The following is a 12,374-nucleotide window of genomic DNA, read 5'->3' as shown; positions in this document are numbered from 1 at the left end:
TTGTCGTTTTCTTGCGTCAAATGAAAGGTCAAGCCCTCAAAAGGCTAAAAAAGGTAGTGCTAAGCACGAGTGCGCCCTGAAAAAGTAATTACAGTATGTTTTTAAAGGCTAGTTTCGGTTCCTACTGTACCCTGACCTCACAACACGGTACGAGCTTCTTGTCACATGCTCGCACAATATATAGTGACGTTTTCACGGCCGCTCCGCACCGTGGCTCCGTTGGTGACGCACAAGAGGCCGTTTTGGAAGTTTTAATGACGCACGAGCGGCAATCTTGGAAGTTTTGGTACCTAACGTCATCACAACTAGACAGACTGCTGCGTGAAGTCACGAGAATTTGTACTGTAGCCTGACGTCAGGCTGGTGTCGATGTCAGTAGGTGTGCCATGGAAAAACTGACTTTAATATCAAAATAAAATATTTTGTCAGCATTTGCTGAGCTTCACACTTGCTCAGAGCCGTCTCTGTATACAGGAGACTTGTATTTCAGAGCAAACTCGCCTTCGAAAAAAGGTGTCAGTACCCCTTTAACATCATAGGCTTGAAATAACAATAAAAAAGACAGGTGACAGCGGCATTATGCTCGTGAAAAGCAGGGTAGCGGTAAAAGTGAAAGCTCACGCCTGGCCCCTTCGCGTACGTAGTGGATGGGGCACAGAGCAGAAAAGTACCATGCCGCCGATAACTTTTACTGCACTTTTCCGGATTGTGTACTCTCTAGGGGTCCACACACAAGAAGTGAGAGCAAAACAATGTGGTTCAAAAGTGAAAACGCCACGAAATCCCGGTAAAAAAAAAACGACGCATTCAACCATCTGCTTCCCTTCGCCAGAGCGAGGCAAGGTCACGTGATCCAACCTTGCACGTCACAGCGATTGCAGTACCCGCGTCTCCAGTGGTGGGCCTCGCACCCAATACCATCCATGTGATGCCACAATAGTGCACATCCACGAAGTCTGGGAATTCCAGCCATTCTAAACCCCATACTCTAAGACTATGAGGAAGACCTGTCACCATCAGATCTCTTGGCCACTCCCTCACCTTTGGTGTGGGAGGATGTCCTCAACACAACTAGTCTAGAGGCCCACTTCCACCCAGTCCACATAGCTAGAGCAAAGAAAGTGGCTAAGGGGCAATGCCTAATGGGCACCCAACCTCCATAAATAATGATGAATATAATGCTTTCACTCACTCCAGCATTTAGCATGGCCAAGTCGTTCCAAGAACATCTCTCGCACATGCTCTACACATTGGTGATCCATTCCCCAAGGCTCTCATTCCACAGAACATTGTGAGAACTGCTTCGAGGCATAAAATTTGGAGCAAGGAATGTAGTTTACTTGCTCATTGTCTGAGGAACTGGAGTGCAGTGTGGTCGAAAGAGGCCTACTTTGTGTAGCGGCACCTGTCCCCTATCAGTAGGGAGCCACCACGGACGAGTGAGAGGAGCTGGAAGGTTGCATTACTGCCGAGGTTAGCTGGGGGAAGTTGCAAGGAGCTCATGGAAGGTGCGACAGTGTGGTTCCTCACAGTGATGACTCTGGCATAAGAGATGACTGATCCCAACAAACTCCTGCCTTGGGACGACCTTCCACCTGATGCTACCTTGTGCCCAAGGAGCATTCTAGACAGCACCACGGCATCTCAGAGCACGCACCTCCTCCACCAGCTCATCTCTAAGGGGCTCAGCAACCGAAACCCTTCCCAGCTACTCAGCAGTATGCCGACAGCTTTTCGATGCAAGCAACTTCAAATCAAATGGTGCATGGCCGTACCCAGGAATTTTTTTCGGGGTGTGCTCCTGCGTAGAAGGGCTAACTTTGGCAACTGGTGGTCGCTGTGAAGATGTGCAAGTATTTTAGTATCACCCCGAAGAGTTACAGCATGAAAAAATTTGGGGGGTGTCAGAACCCCCTCAACCCCCCCTTAGTTACGGCCCTGAAATGGTGCTCTATTGAGACAGCTTTTCCTGCAGTGCTCGCTGCAGTCCACCCGTTTTGTCTTAGTAGCTGCAGGGGACTTAACCCTCGACTGCCCTGAGCAGCTCACTGATCGCGTCCAAGACGTGACTTTTCCTTCGGTCACCATCCCCTCTTCAACACCAGGGTCCTCCATCATGTCTTCCTCGGAGTTCCAGGTCGATCAGCTTGCCATTCCTATCGACACACTGCGAACGTCTTCTCATGACCAGCGCAGCTTCTCTTCACATCCTCGCCGCCATTCGTCTTCACCGAATGGTCCCCACTCATGCAAACCTCAAAGCTTCACTATTTGCTTGTATCATCCCACTTTCCAGCATCGTGCCAGTGCAAAACCCAATGCAAGTGGTCGGGAAGTGAGCCACAATGTGACTGACAGACGCACGTGAACTCGCCTTACAACCAGGCCGCATTTTCTTATTAATGGCTCGTACCTACAATCTGTGCTTCCTCATACACAGTTTCCAAGGTCGTCAGTGTACTGGCTTACTCTAAGGGTGACCGCACATCTAGGTCACTTAGGCCGACTCTGTGTGAACTTCACCTTCATTGCCACACATGGTCTGCGGTCCTCCACTCTTGACCGTGGCCTGCGGCGCACATTCCAATGGGTCTTCATCGTAGCGAACGTCAACAAGCCACGGCAATAATGCAAGGAAAGGAAGACAAAATAAATTATTATTGTTGCGGGACAAAAAGACGCCCTTTTTACTCAATCTTTTCTGTGAGTGTATGCACCACCAGTTCGGCAAGTGTTGGCGCATGGGAATTTAACCACATACTTTGTCTAGCCATTATTTGCTCTTCGTTCAACATATGCACCTCCTCACTTTATCAGGTGTCCTCCCCCACCCAATTAAATGTGTGAAGAGCAACAAGTACTAGGCACTCAATATTAAGACGCTCCACGATATAGCTGTTCCCTTCCACACAGGCAAGATTTCACAAGGCATTTCGAAGAGCGCAAGATCTTTAGCAAAGTAGACCTTGCCCAGGTGTGTCACCAAATTTCTGCTGAACTTGCCAATATTCTGAAGACTGCCAACATCACACCCATCAGCTTGATTGTATGTGTGTGCATACCTTTTGGGCTATGAAATTCAGCTCAAAGACTCCAAAGATTTATCGCAGAGATAATGCACCGTCTCCCTACATTTATGACATCCTTGTTGTGAGCCCTCCTTCAAAATACCACGAGTGTCACCTGTGAGAACTCTGTCAACTTCTTCAACAATTTGATCTTGTAACTCTAAAATGTGACTTCAGGTTATCCATGTTCAAGTTCCTGGGCTACCACCATGTTAGCTCTGAAATTTCTTCCACTGCCGTGTCTTGTCCAGGATGTTAGAGACTTCTCAGCACCCACTAACCTATGCCAACTGTGCGAGTTCGTGGGCCAAGAGAATCTATCCCGACATTTTATTCAGCACAGTGCCAAGCTTCTGCACCCCCACCCACTGACCTTCTCTGTACAACCAAGGGCTTCTCATTTGAGATTTCCCCATCTTCCTAAAAAAAGCTCAAGCTGCTTTCAGGGTCGGCAGACACGCTGTCGCTTATTTGGTACATCTCATAGCATGTGAACTTTGTAGCATGTGAACTTTGTCAATTGGCCTGCTTGTTGGAGTGCACAACAGACTTCCAGTACAACAAAAGCACCTGACGCACTTTCGCGCACCACCTCCCTTAGTATTTCCACATCTACTGTGGCCTCGGATGTGTAGCTTAGGTGCAGATAGAGAACCCCAGACTGCAGGCACTGTGTAAGCACCCCCATTCCCTTCTTCTGCAACTTGTTCGTCAATTGTTAATGCCAGGCTGACTATGATGCGACATGTCAGCGGCTACATCTTATTCCTGTTAATACGTTTATTGACGGCGACGATGCACAACGACAGAGCGCAGACTCGCAGACTCTCACGAGCACGAGCACGAGGGGCGTGCTCCCCGAGAATAGGCGAAGAGGGTGACCCACTAGGAGACGCTTGAGAGGACGACCCATTAGAGCGTTCCAATGCTTCTCTACAATTACCCCGGGTACAAAAAGGGAGCCGCCTGGCGACCTAACAGCTGGTCACTATGAGCGGGTCATGGTAGGGCTTCAGGCGCTCCACGTTGACAATGTCGCGCCCTCGATGGCGCATGTCCGAAGATGGTTCAATAGGTTCAATCAGGTAGTTGACCGGGGATGTGCGTTCGACGACACGGTAGGGGCCTTCATATTTGGGTAGTAGTTTGGAAGAGAGGCCAGTTGCAGTGGTAGGAACCGAGAGCCATACGAGCGCTCCAGGGAGGAACGTGGGTGCAGAAGTGTTGGTGGCACTGCGAATGCTCTTCTGCCGCTCTTGGTCTTGCGTAGTAAAGGTCCTGGCAAGCTCGCGACACTCCTCAGCAAGTCTGGCTGTGGCAGAAATAGGCGCACACTCCGATCGATCCGGCGTGTATGGAAGGATTGTGTCGATTGTGTGCGACGGGTGCCTGCCGTACAATAAGAAAAAGGGTGAGAAACCAGTGGTGCTTTGAGGGGCGGTATTGTAGGCGTAGGTGACGAAAGGCAGAATCGAATCCCAATTTGTGTGATCGGCGGCGACGTACATCGATAGCATGTCGCCGAGCGTGCGGTTAAAGCGTTCGGTCAGGCCATTCGTCTGCGGGTGGTAAGCAGTAGTTTTGCGGTGAACAATGTTGCACTCTTTGAGGATGGCTTCGACGACTTCCGACAGGAAGACACGGCCTCGATCGCTGAGCAGCTCCTGGGGTGGACCGTGGCGCATCATGAACTGGCGGAGCAAGAAGGAGGCTACATCGCGCGCTGTAGCCGCTGGGAGGGCGGCAGTTTCGGCGTATCGCGTAAGGTGGTCTACAGCGACGATGGCCCAGCGGTTACCAGCCGACGTCAGAGGAAGTGGCCCACACAAATCGATGCCAACGCGCCCAAACGGCCGGTCAGGGCAAGGTAAAGGCTGTAGACCTGCTGGTGACTGGTGCGTTGAAGCTTTGCGGCGCTGACAATCGATGCAGGAGCGAACGAACTTCTGCACGAAGCGGTACATCCCTCGCCAAAAGTACCGTTGGCGAATGCGGTGGTATGTTTTCGATACCCCAGAGTGCGCACACTGCGGATCAGCGTGGAACGATTCGCATATGTCAGAACGGAGACTGCGGGGTATTACTAGTAGCCACTGGCGGCCGTCGGCGTTGTAATTGCGTCGGTGAAGGAGGTCGTCGCGAATGGCGAAATGATGGGCTTGACGACGCAACGCGCGAGTGGATGGTGTTGCCGATGGATCAGTGAGCAAGTGTATCAGTGAAGCGATCCACTGATCCTTGCGCTGTTCGGTAGCGATGGTGTGAATGTCGATGGAAGAAATGGCATTGTGAGACATTGAGCTGTGGGTATTGTCGTCAGGCAAGGGGGAGCGCGAGAGTGCGTCGGCGTCAGCATGCTGGCGTCCGTTGCGGTACAGCACGCGGATGTCGTAGTCCTGTAGGCGAAGTGCCCAGCGGGCGAGGCGGCCTGATGGATCCTTCAATGATGACAGCCAGTATAGTGCATGGTGGTCGGTGATGACATCAAATGGGCGACCATACAAATAAGGTCGGAACTTTGTAAGGGCCCAGATAACCGCCAGGCATTCCTTTTCGGTGACGGTGTAATTGGTCTCGGCTTTGGTAAGCGTACGACTTGCATATGCCACGACATATTCAGGGAACCCTGGCTTGCGCTGCGCAAGGACAGCGCCAAGGCCAACACCGCTGGCGTCTGTGTGTACCTCTGTAGGGGCCGTAGGGTCGTAGTGGCGTAGTATGGGAGGCGACGTCAACAAACGACGGAGCTTCGCGAAAGGTTCGTCGCACTCTGACGACCACGAATTGAGCGGCCCATTACTTCCGAGGAGCTTCGTCAGCGGCGATATGATAGTCGCGAAGTTTCGAATGAAGCGCCGAAAGTAGGAACACAGTCCTACGAAACTGCGCAGTTCCTTGACGGACGTAGGTTTGGGGAACTCGGTCACGGCCCGAAGCTTGGCTGGATCGGGGAGAATACCGTCCTTGGACACGACGTAACCGAGTATTGTCAGCTGCCGTGCTGCAAATCGGCATTTCTTTAGATTCAGTTGCAGACTGGCCTCGCTCAAACGCGTCAAAACATGCCGCAGGCGTTGAAGATGCATGGAGAAGTCCGGAGCGAAAACAACGACGTCGTCGAGGTAGCATAAGCATGTGTGCCATTTCAGGTTGCGCAGAACGGTATCCATCATGCGCTCAAAGGTGGCGGGCGCATTACACAGCCCAAACGGCATGACGTTGAATTCGTACAAGCCGTCGGGCGTGACAAAGGCAGTCTTCGGTCGAGCGTCATGAGCCATAGGTACTTGCCAGTACCCTGAGCGCAAATCGAGAGATGAAAAGAATTCTGCGCCTTGCAGGCTGTCAATCGCGTCATCTATTCGCGGTAGTGGATACACGTCCTTGCGAGTGATCTTGTTAAGTCGTCGGTAGTCCACACAGAACCGCACAGAACCGTCCTTCTTCGCCACAAGAACGACAGGAGATGCCCAGGGGCTGTTAGAAGGTCGAATAACATCGCGGCGAAGCATCTCGTCGACTTGCTCGTTGATTACACGGCGTTCTGTGGGAGATACGCGATATGGACGTTGCCGCAGTGGCGGCTGGGTGCCAGTGTCGATGCGATGCGTAACGGCGGACGTGCGGCCGAGAGAAGTTTGAGCGACATCGAAAGAAGAGCGAAATTCTTCCAACAGGCCCAGAAGCTGGGAACGCCGGACTGGCGTAAGGTTGTCAGCAATGGAGGAACCAAATACATCAGCGGGTGATGAACCAGACGTGGAAACAGCACCGAGCGTACTGGAACTGTGGCAGGGCATTTCATCTGGTTCGTCCATAACTTGTGCGTCTTCGAGGGGTTCCACGCTACCGAGACATTCCCCTTGCACCAACGTGACACTGTACGGGAATGGATTGATAACAAAAATAGAGGTGCTGCCCTGAGTGACTTGCACGGTCGCGAAAGGCACCAGCAAGCCTTTCCTCGTGCAAACACGGTCAGATGGCGAGAGGAGTGCAACGGTGTCGGAAAGACTTGCGCAGTAGACTGACACCGCCGTTGACGAGTTTGCAGGCACCTTGGTGTCGTCTTTGACATGTACCTTGCCCGCAGCCGATGGATTGTCTGCCGGTGTCCAATCAGGGAACGGTGAGAGCTCTATTTCGGCTGGTGCGCAATGAATGACAGCGTCGTGGAGCGAGAGAAAATCCTATCCTAGGATGACGTCGTGAGAGCAGGCAGGAATTATGATCAATTCGACGGTGTACAGAGCATCCTGAATAATGACGCGGGCGGTGCACACCGCTGTAGGGTGAATACTTTGGGCGCTGGCTGTACGGAGGGAGAGACCGGAAAGTGGCGTTGTCACTTTTCGCAGTAATCGGCTAAGTTTGGCGTCCATGACGGATACGGCGGCTCCAGTGTCGATAAGGGCAGATGCGCGAACACCGTCCACAAACACGTCTATCACGTTCGATGGGCTTCGCTGAGGGCTTTCGCAGTTCGATAGCGTCGCAGCCCTTGCCTCGTGGACTGCGACGACTAGTTTTCCTGGTCACGTGAGACGGGACGTGGCCGCATGGGCGACAGTGAGCGACGTCGTGGAGACTGTGACCGGCGGGTAGATGTTGCAGCGCGGGACGTCGGTGACATAGGCGGCGCTTGGTCATAATAAGGTCGGCTTGATTGGCTGGGGAGGGCTGATGCGACCCGAGGCGGCTCCATGCGATTGCAGTAGCGTGCGACGTGACCGGCGCAACCGCATGCGAAGCAGATGGGGCGGTTGTCGGAAGTGCGCCAGCGGTTCGCGGGTCCCATCCATGTCACAGAACGGGACGGACGAGACGGCTGCTATATGAGGGCATTGTGGGCAGGAGTCGCGGCCTGGGGACGACGTCGACGTACGTAGGCGGCACAGCCGTGTCGAAGGCCTGGGGTCCGATGACGGCTTCGGCGTAACTTCGCGGTGCAGCCACAGGAATCGCTGGGGGCGGCCTGGCTACAGCTTGCGCGTAGCTTAGTGGCGCATGCACTGGAGGCGGTTGGTGGTATTCAGGAATGACCTCTGCGATTTCCTGCTGAATCGCTCGGCGGAGAGGAGGCAGGAGGGTAGTGGGCGGCTGGTCAACCCGCTGCGGTGGAGCGAAAGCCAGTAGAGAGATCTGGCGAGCAATTTCCTCACGCACGAACGACTTGATTTCGGCGAGCAAGGTGGAGTGGTCGGAAATGGCCGACAAGCCCGCGAGATCAGCATCGCGTGATGGCGGTCGACGGGTCATCAAGCGCCGCCGGCGCAGCTCCTCGTAGCTTTGGCACAGCGTGATGACCTCTGCCACTGTGCGAGGGTTTTTGGCCAGCAGCATGGTGAAGGCATCGTCGTCGATGCCTTTCATAACATTCCAGATTCTGTCAGACTCCGGCATGCTCGCGTCGGCTTTTTTGCACAAGTCAAGGATCTGGCTGAGCACTAATACCAATGTTTGCCAGTGGGCATGCTGAGGCCTCCCTTGATAGACTGCCATAGTGACCCGCCACCCTCCCTCTCACGACTGCATGTACAGCGTGACGATGACTGACCGCTTCACCCATTGGCCTGAAGCTGCGCTTGTTCTGAACATCACTGCAAACTGTTGCCAAAGCTTTCATTTCCACATCGGCTCCCCAAACTGGTGGCCCCAACAGTCTTACAACCGATTGCAGCCACGTGCTTGGTGGAGCATTGCCGCAGCATATGGCACACCATCGCTGTACAAACAGCATGGTTGAGCGTCTTCATCGAAGACTGCATGCCTGAATGAAGAGCAGTGAGTTCCCCGCTCACTTTCACATGGCACGCGTCTTGGCCTACACACACTGTCCTTTGTCGCGACCTTGGCTGTTCAGTGGCCTATGCTCATTTATGGTGCACCCCTGCGGCTTCCTGCAGACTTGTTCAGTCCCAACTGCACCACCCCAGCTGCTGAAGCACCTCAATGCCTACAGGACTGCATTCAGCAATTGCACCCCGTTCCACCTCAATCTTCAGATCACAGCATCCTTGTGCATTCAGGTCATGTATCTCTGACCAATGTCTGCCTAAGATGCTGTAAAGGCGCATCTTACGTCCTTTCATATGATGGGCTGTACCATATTTTCCACAAGACGCCAAAGTCCGCTGCAAACCTAATAAATGATAAACCCGAAGAGGTTGTGTTAAAGGGGTACTGACACACAAATTTTGGCCTCATCTTTTTTTGCTGCAATGTGTTGCTGGGGGCCTGTTAGTCATAACATGGCACATCGTTTGCCGCAGCGCGCGACAGATAATTAATTACAGGCTCCTCATTACCGGCCAGTGTCAGTTTTAGAAATGACAAGCCCCCGAGTGCAACTATCACCACCTAGCAGGTGCAGCGCTCGATCACGTCAGCAGACAGAACTATGACGCACTTGCGCACAGTTCGCGAGCAGCCGCCGAGAAGCAGGCAGCTGGAGCGAATGCGGCAAAAAAAATGCCGGCTATGACGTCGTCATAACTTGTTGCAGCGTGGTCACATGAGGAAAGAAGGGGGGTCAACGACGGTCACCTTTGAGGATGTCTATCGCTCACGCAAACTTCAAAATGCATTTAAAATACGTTCCAAGCTATATTCGCTGCTGATATGTTGCAGATGATATACGCATGTTCATGGGAATCAATCCCGCAGGCTATCTCGGCCGCGAAATTTTGTGTAAGTACCCCTTTAATTCACCTTAAACCAGCCTACCATGAGACACCTCCCAAGGAGCTCCCCGTGGTTGTTGCCCAGTGTATCCTGTCAATTGTATCCTGCCAAGACAGCCCTGTCACTACTTCAGTGGCACATGCATTTCGACGTTCTAAGCCCTGTAGTGCCACCAATGCTGTAATGTTTTAATGCAAAGGTCAGCGCACACAACCAGCTTCTTAGCACTGGCTACAAAAGATGAGAAAAATAAGGATGGCAGGGCATGCAGTTCAACTTTAAAAGTGCGCTATGCTGGTTTGCTTATGTGGCACTCCACTGCAACCTCACGATTCCTGGCAGTCTTTTCACTGCAGATGAAGCAATGGCAAAACTATGTGGTTTCGCTTGTACATCAGCTTCAGGCATTGTGCATCACTTCGAACATCAGCAAGTGGCCAGGTCTTTGCATTATGGCTAACAGCATCACACTTCCATATGTTCAGACAGGATGACCGCAATGGTACCTTAAAAAAGTCCCTCAAGTTTTCCAAGATTTCACCCTTGACAGAGTCTTCCAAAACTTCCATGACAACCACTGGGCCCTCCTTAAGCAGGAAGCACTCTCCTGGCTTCACTTGTTGCACACGACTGACTGAGATGTGCGACATCTGCCCAATTTCTGACATCCTCCTGCTGAGCTGAGCCAGTGGCTTGTGGGATGACCGGAGCTTCTTCTTGATTTTCCCAAGGAAGCTCTCAAATGGAAATGCACTAAAGTCATCCAAAGGGCCATGGTCTAGGCACTGGTCTGCAAGGTGGATCAGTGTGTGCACATTATAAACAAGCTGCTTTTCCCCATACAGCTTGCCGAACTCTTGCACAAAGTACCGGAGTAGGTCCTGAGCAAACTGATTGTGCGAACGGTAATGCTGAGGAGACACCAATATCCTTAAGGCCACATGAAGAAGAAGGAAGTGGTTATAGAGTGCATCAGGAAGAATGGACTTAAGCACTACTGGTCCCACATACAAAAGGAATGTCCTGAATTCACTAGCCTTCCAACGATCCAACTCTTCAGTGCCCCTTGGTTTTCGCTGAAAATAGGTGGGAAATGCTTTAGCAGACTCTCGAAGGCTATCATTGAGTTGATTGCGTTGCAATCTGCTGAGCCTTTTTCCGTAACCTTGACACACCCAGTTTTTCAGCAACCGCCGCATCACACCCAAGCACACAAGGTGCATGTAATCCGTAGGGAAGAACTTCACCATGTTGACATCTAGAGATGTAAATGGTGACACACCATTGTGGTGGTGCTCATCATCTTGTGAACGAAACGAGCTATCTGTGCGCAGTGGTGCATGCAACCTAGGAAATGTCACACGACCTGCTACATAGCGCCCTTTCTGGTTACAGCGTTCACAAGCATGATACCCAGTGTGCCCAGTTATAGCCTTCACGAAGCTTCTTGCAGGAGCATCACACACCATTGAAGTCAGAATAACACTAACATGAATGCCCTTTAGCATCATTCCGTTAGCAGTCAATCTGTGCACCTCTTCCAAAAATGGTGCGAGGTAATTGCCACAATTCGGAGGCTTCCCTGTACCGCAGTATACACTAACCATAAATGGCGTTGATGCCTTAATGTTCGTAACTCGACAAAGTATGGGCCAGAAGGTTGTTTGGCTACTCTTGAACAAAGGTACGCCATCTATGTTGCCTTGGAGTTCTATACAACTCGGCACCTGTCCCGACCCCACTGCCTGCCGAATGCCTTGTTCGAGACCAAAGTGCACAAACGAGTCATTTTGGTCAAGGCATGCCTTTCGTTCTGTTTTCATCACAGTTCGGGCGTCTTTTGGCAGGCCAGAAATGCCTCTCCGGCGGCAAAAACTTAACACATCGTTAATATTAGCATGCGTCATGTTATGCTTGGCTGCAATGAGAGCAAATTCCTCAGCTGCAGAAACATGGCTGCCAGATGGCACCTCCGACGCCATGCCTTCCAGGCTAGGCTCAAAAGGTGGCCCTCTCTCCTCAGCTGACTCTGCGTCTGACACTGTGCAGGTGTCTGATGAAACGTCTGAGGAATGCAGTTCTGCTGACTGTGCTTCCGACACTGTGGAGCTGTCTGATGAAGCATCTGCAGAATGAAGCTGACCATTACCTGCTTGCCGATTTTCTGAAGCATCACCACACGAGCTGCTTCCTGAGGGGTGTTCGACTTCGCGTGCACATCCTTCCTGAGATGGTGTCGCGGAATGTTCCTCTCCATCAGAAAGCTCCAGCGATGTAGCCTGTTCACTACTGTTGGCATTGGAGTCACCTTCGTGACCTGGAACAGTCATTGCTCTCTTGGGAGGAACAGTCATTGCTCTCTTGGGAGGCTCGTGAGCTTCGTCTATGGTGTCGCTTCCAGGTCCCGTGCAGCCTCCAGAGCTCAGTGAAGAGGATGACCGATTCGCGGGCGGCTGCGAGACACCGAGCTCGTCCAAGATTTCCTGGTACTCCCTCTTGACGGCACGGTACTTTGTCCACCTGGAAGTCATCGCCAAAACAGCAAATACAAAAGACGGGAGAAGATCGAGATTAAAGCAAGAAGTTTAACCAGATTGTAGCATCCGGCTTGATTCCCAGCAC

At 52.1% G+C, this 12,374-nt stretch overlaps 1 protein-coding gene across 1 annotated transcript; it reads right to left on the bottom strand.

Annotated features, from left to right (window-relative positions):
- Positions 1 to 10,099: 10,099 nt before the first annotated feature.
- LOC119377858 (uncharacterized) lies at positions 10,100 to 10,975 on the bottom strand. Its single transcript, XM_037647155.1, has one exon. It carries the CDS (start codon positions 10,973 to 10,975, stop codon positions 10,100 to 10,102), a length of 876 nt encoding a protein of 291 aa, XP_037503083.1.
- Between the last annotated feature and the right edge of the window lie 1,399 nt (positions 10,976 to 12,374).

Source organism: Rhipicephalus sanguineus, unplaced genomic scaffold (genome assembly GCF_013339695.2).
Source record: "Rhipicephalus sanguineus isolate Rsan-2018 unplaced genomic scaffold, BIME_Rsan_1.4 Seq5894, whole genome shotgun sequence".
NCBI lineage: Eukaryota > Metazoa > Arthropoda > Arachnida > Ixodida > Ixodidae > Rhipicephalus > Rhipicephalus sanguineus.
This window is presented reverse-complemented; position numbering and strand designations above follow the sequence as displayed.

Excerpts from the sequence above, each read along its gene's own strand:
- LOC119377858 (XM_037647155.1), bottom strand. The coding sequence starts at position 10,975 with ATGCACCTTGTGTGCTTGGGTGTGATGCGGCGGTTGCTGAAAAACTGG.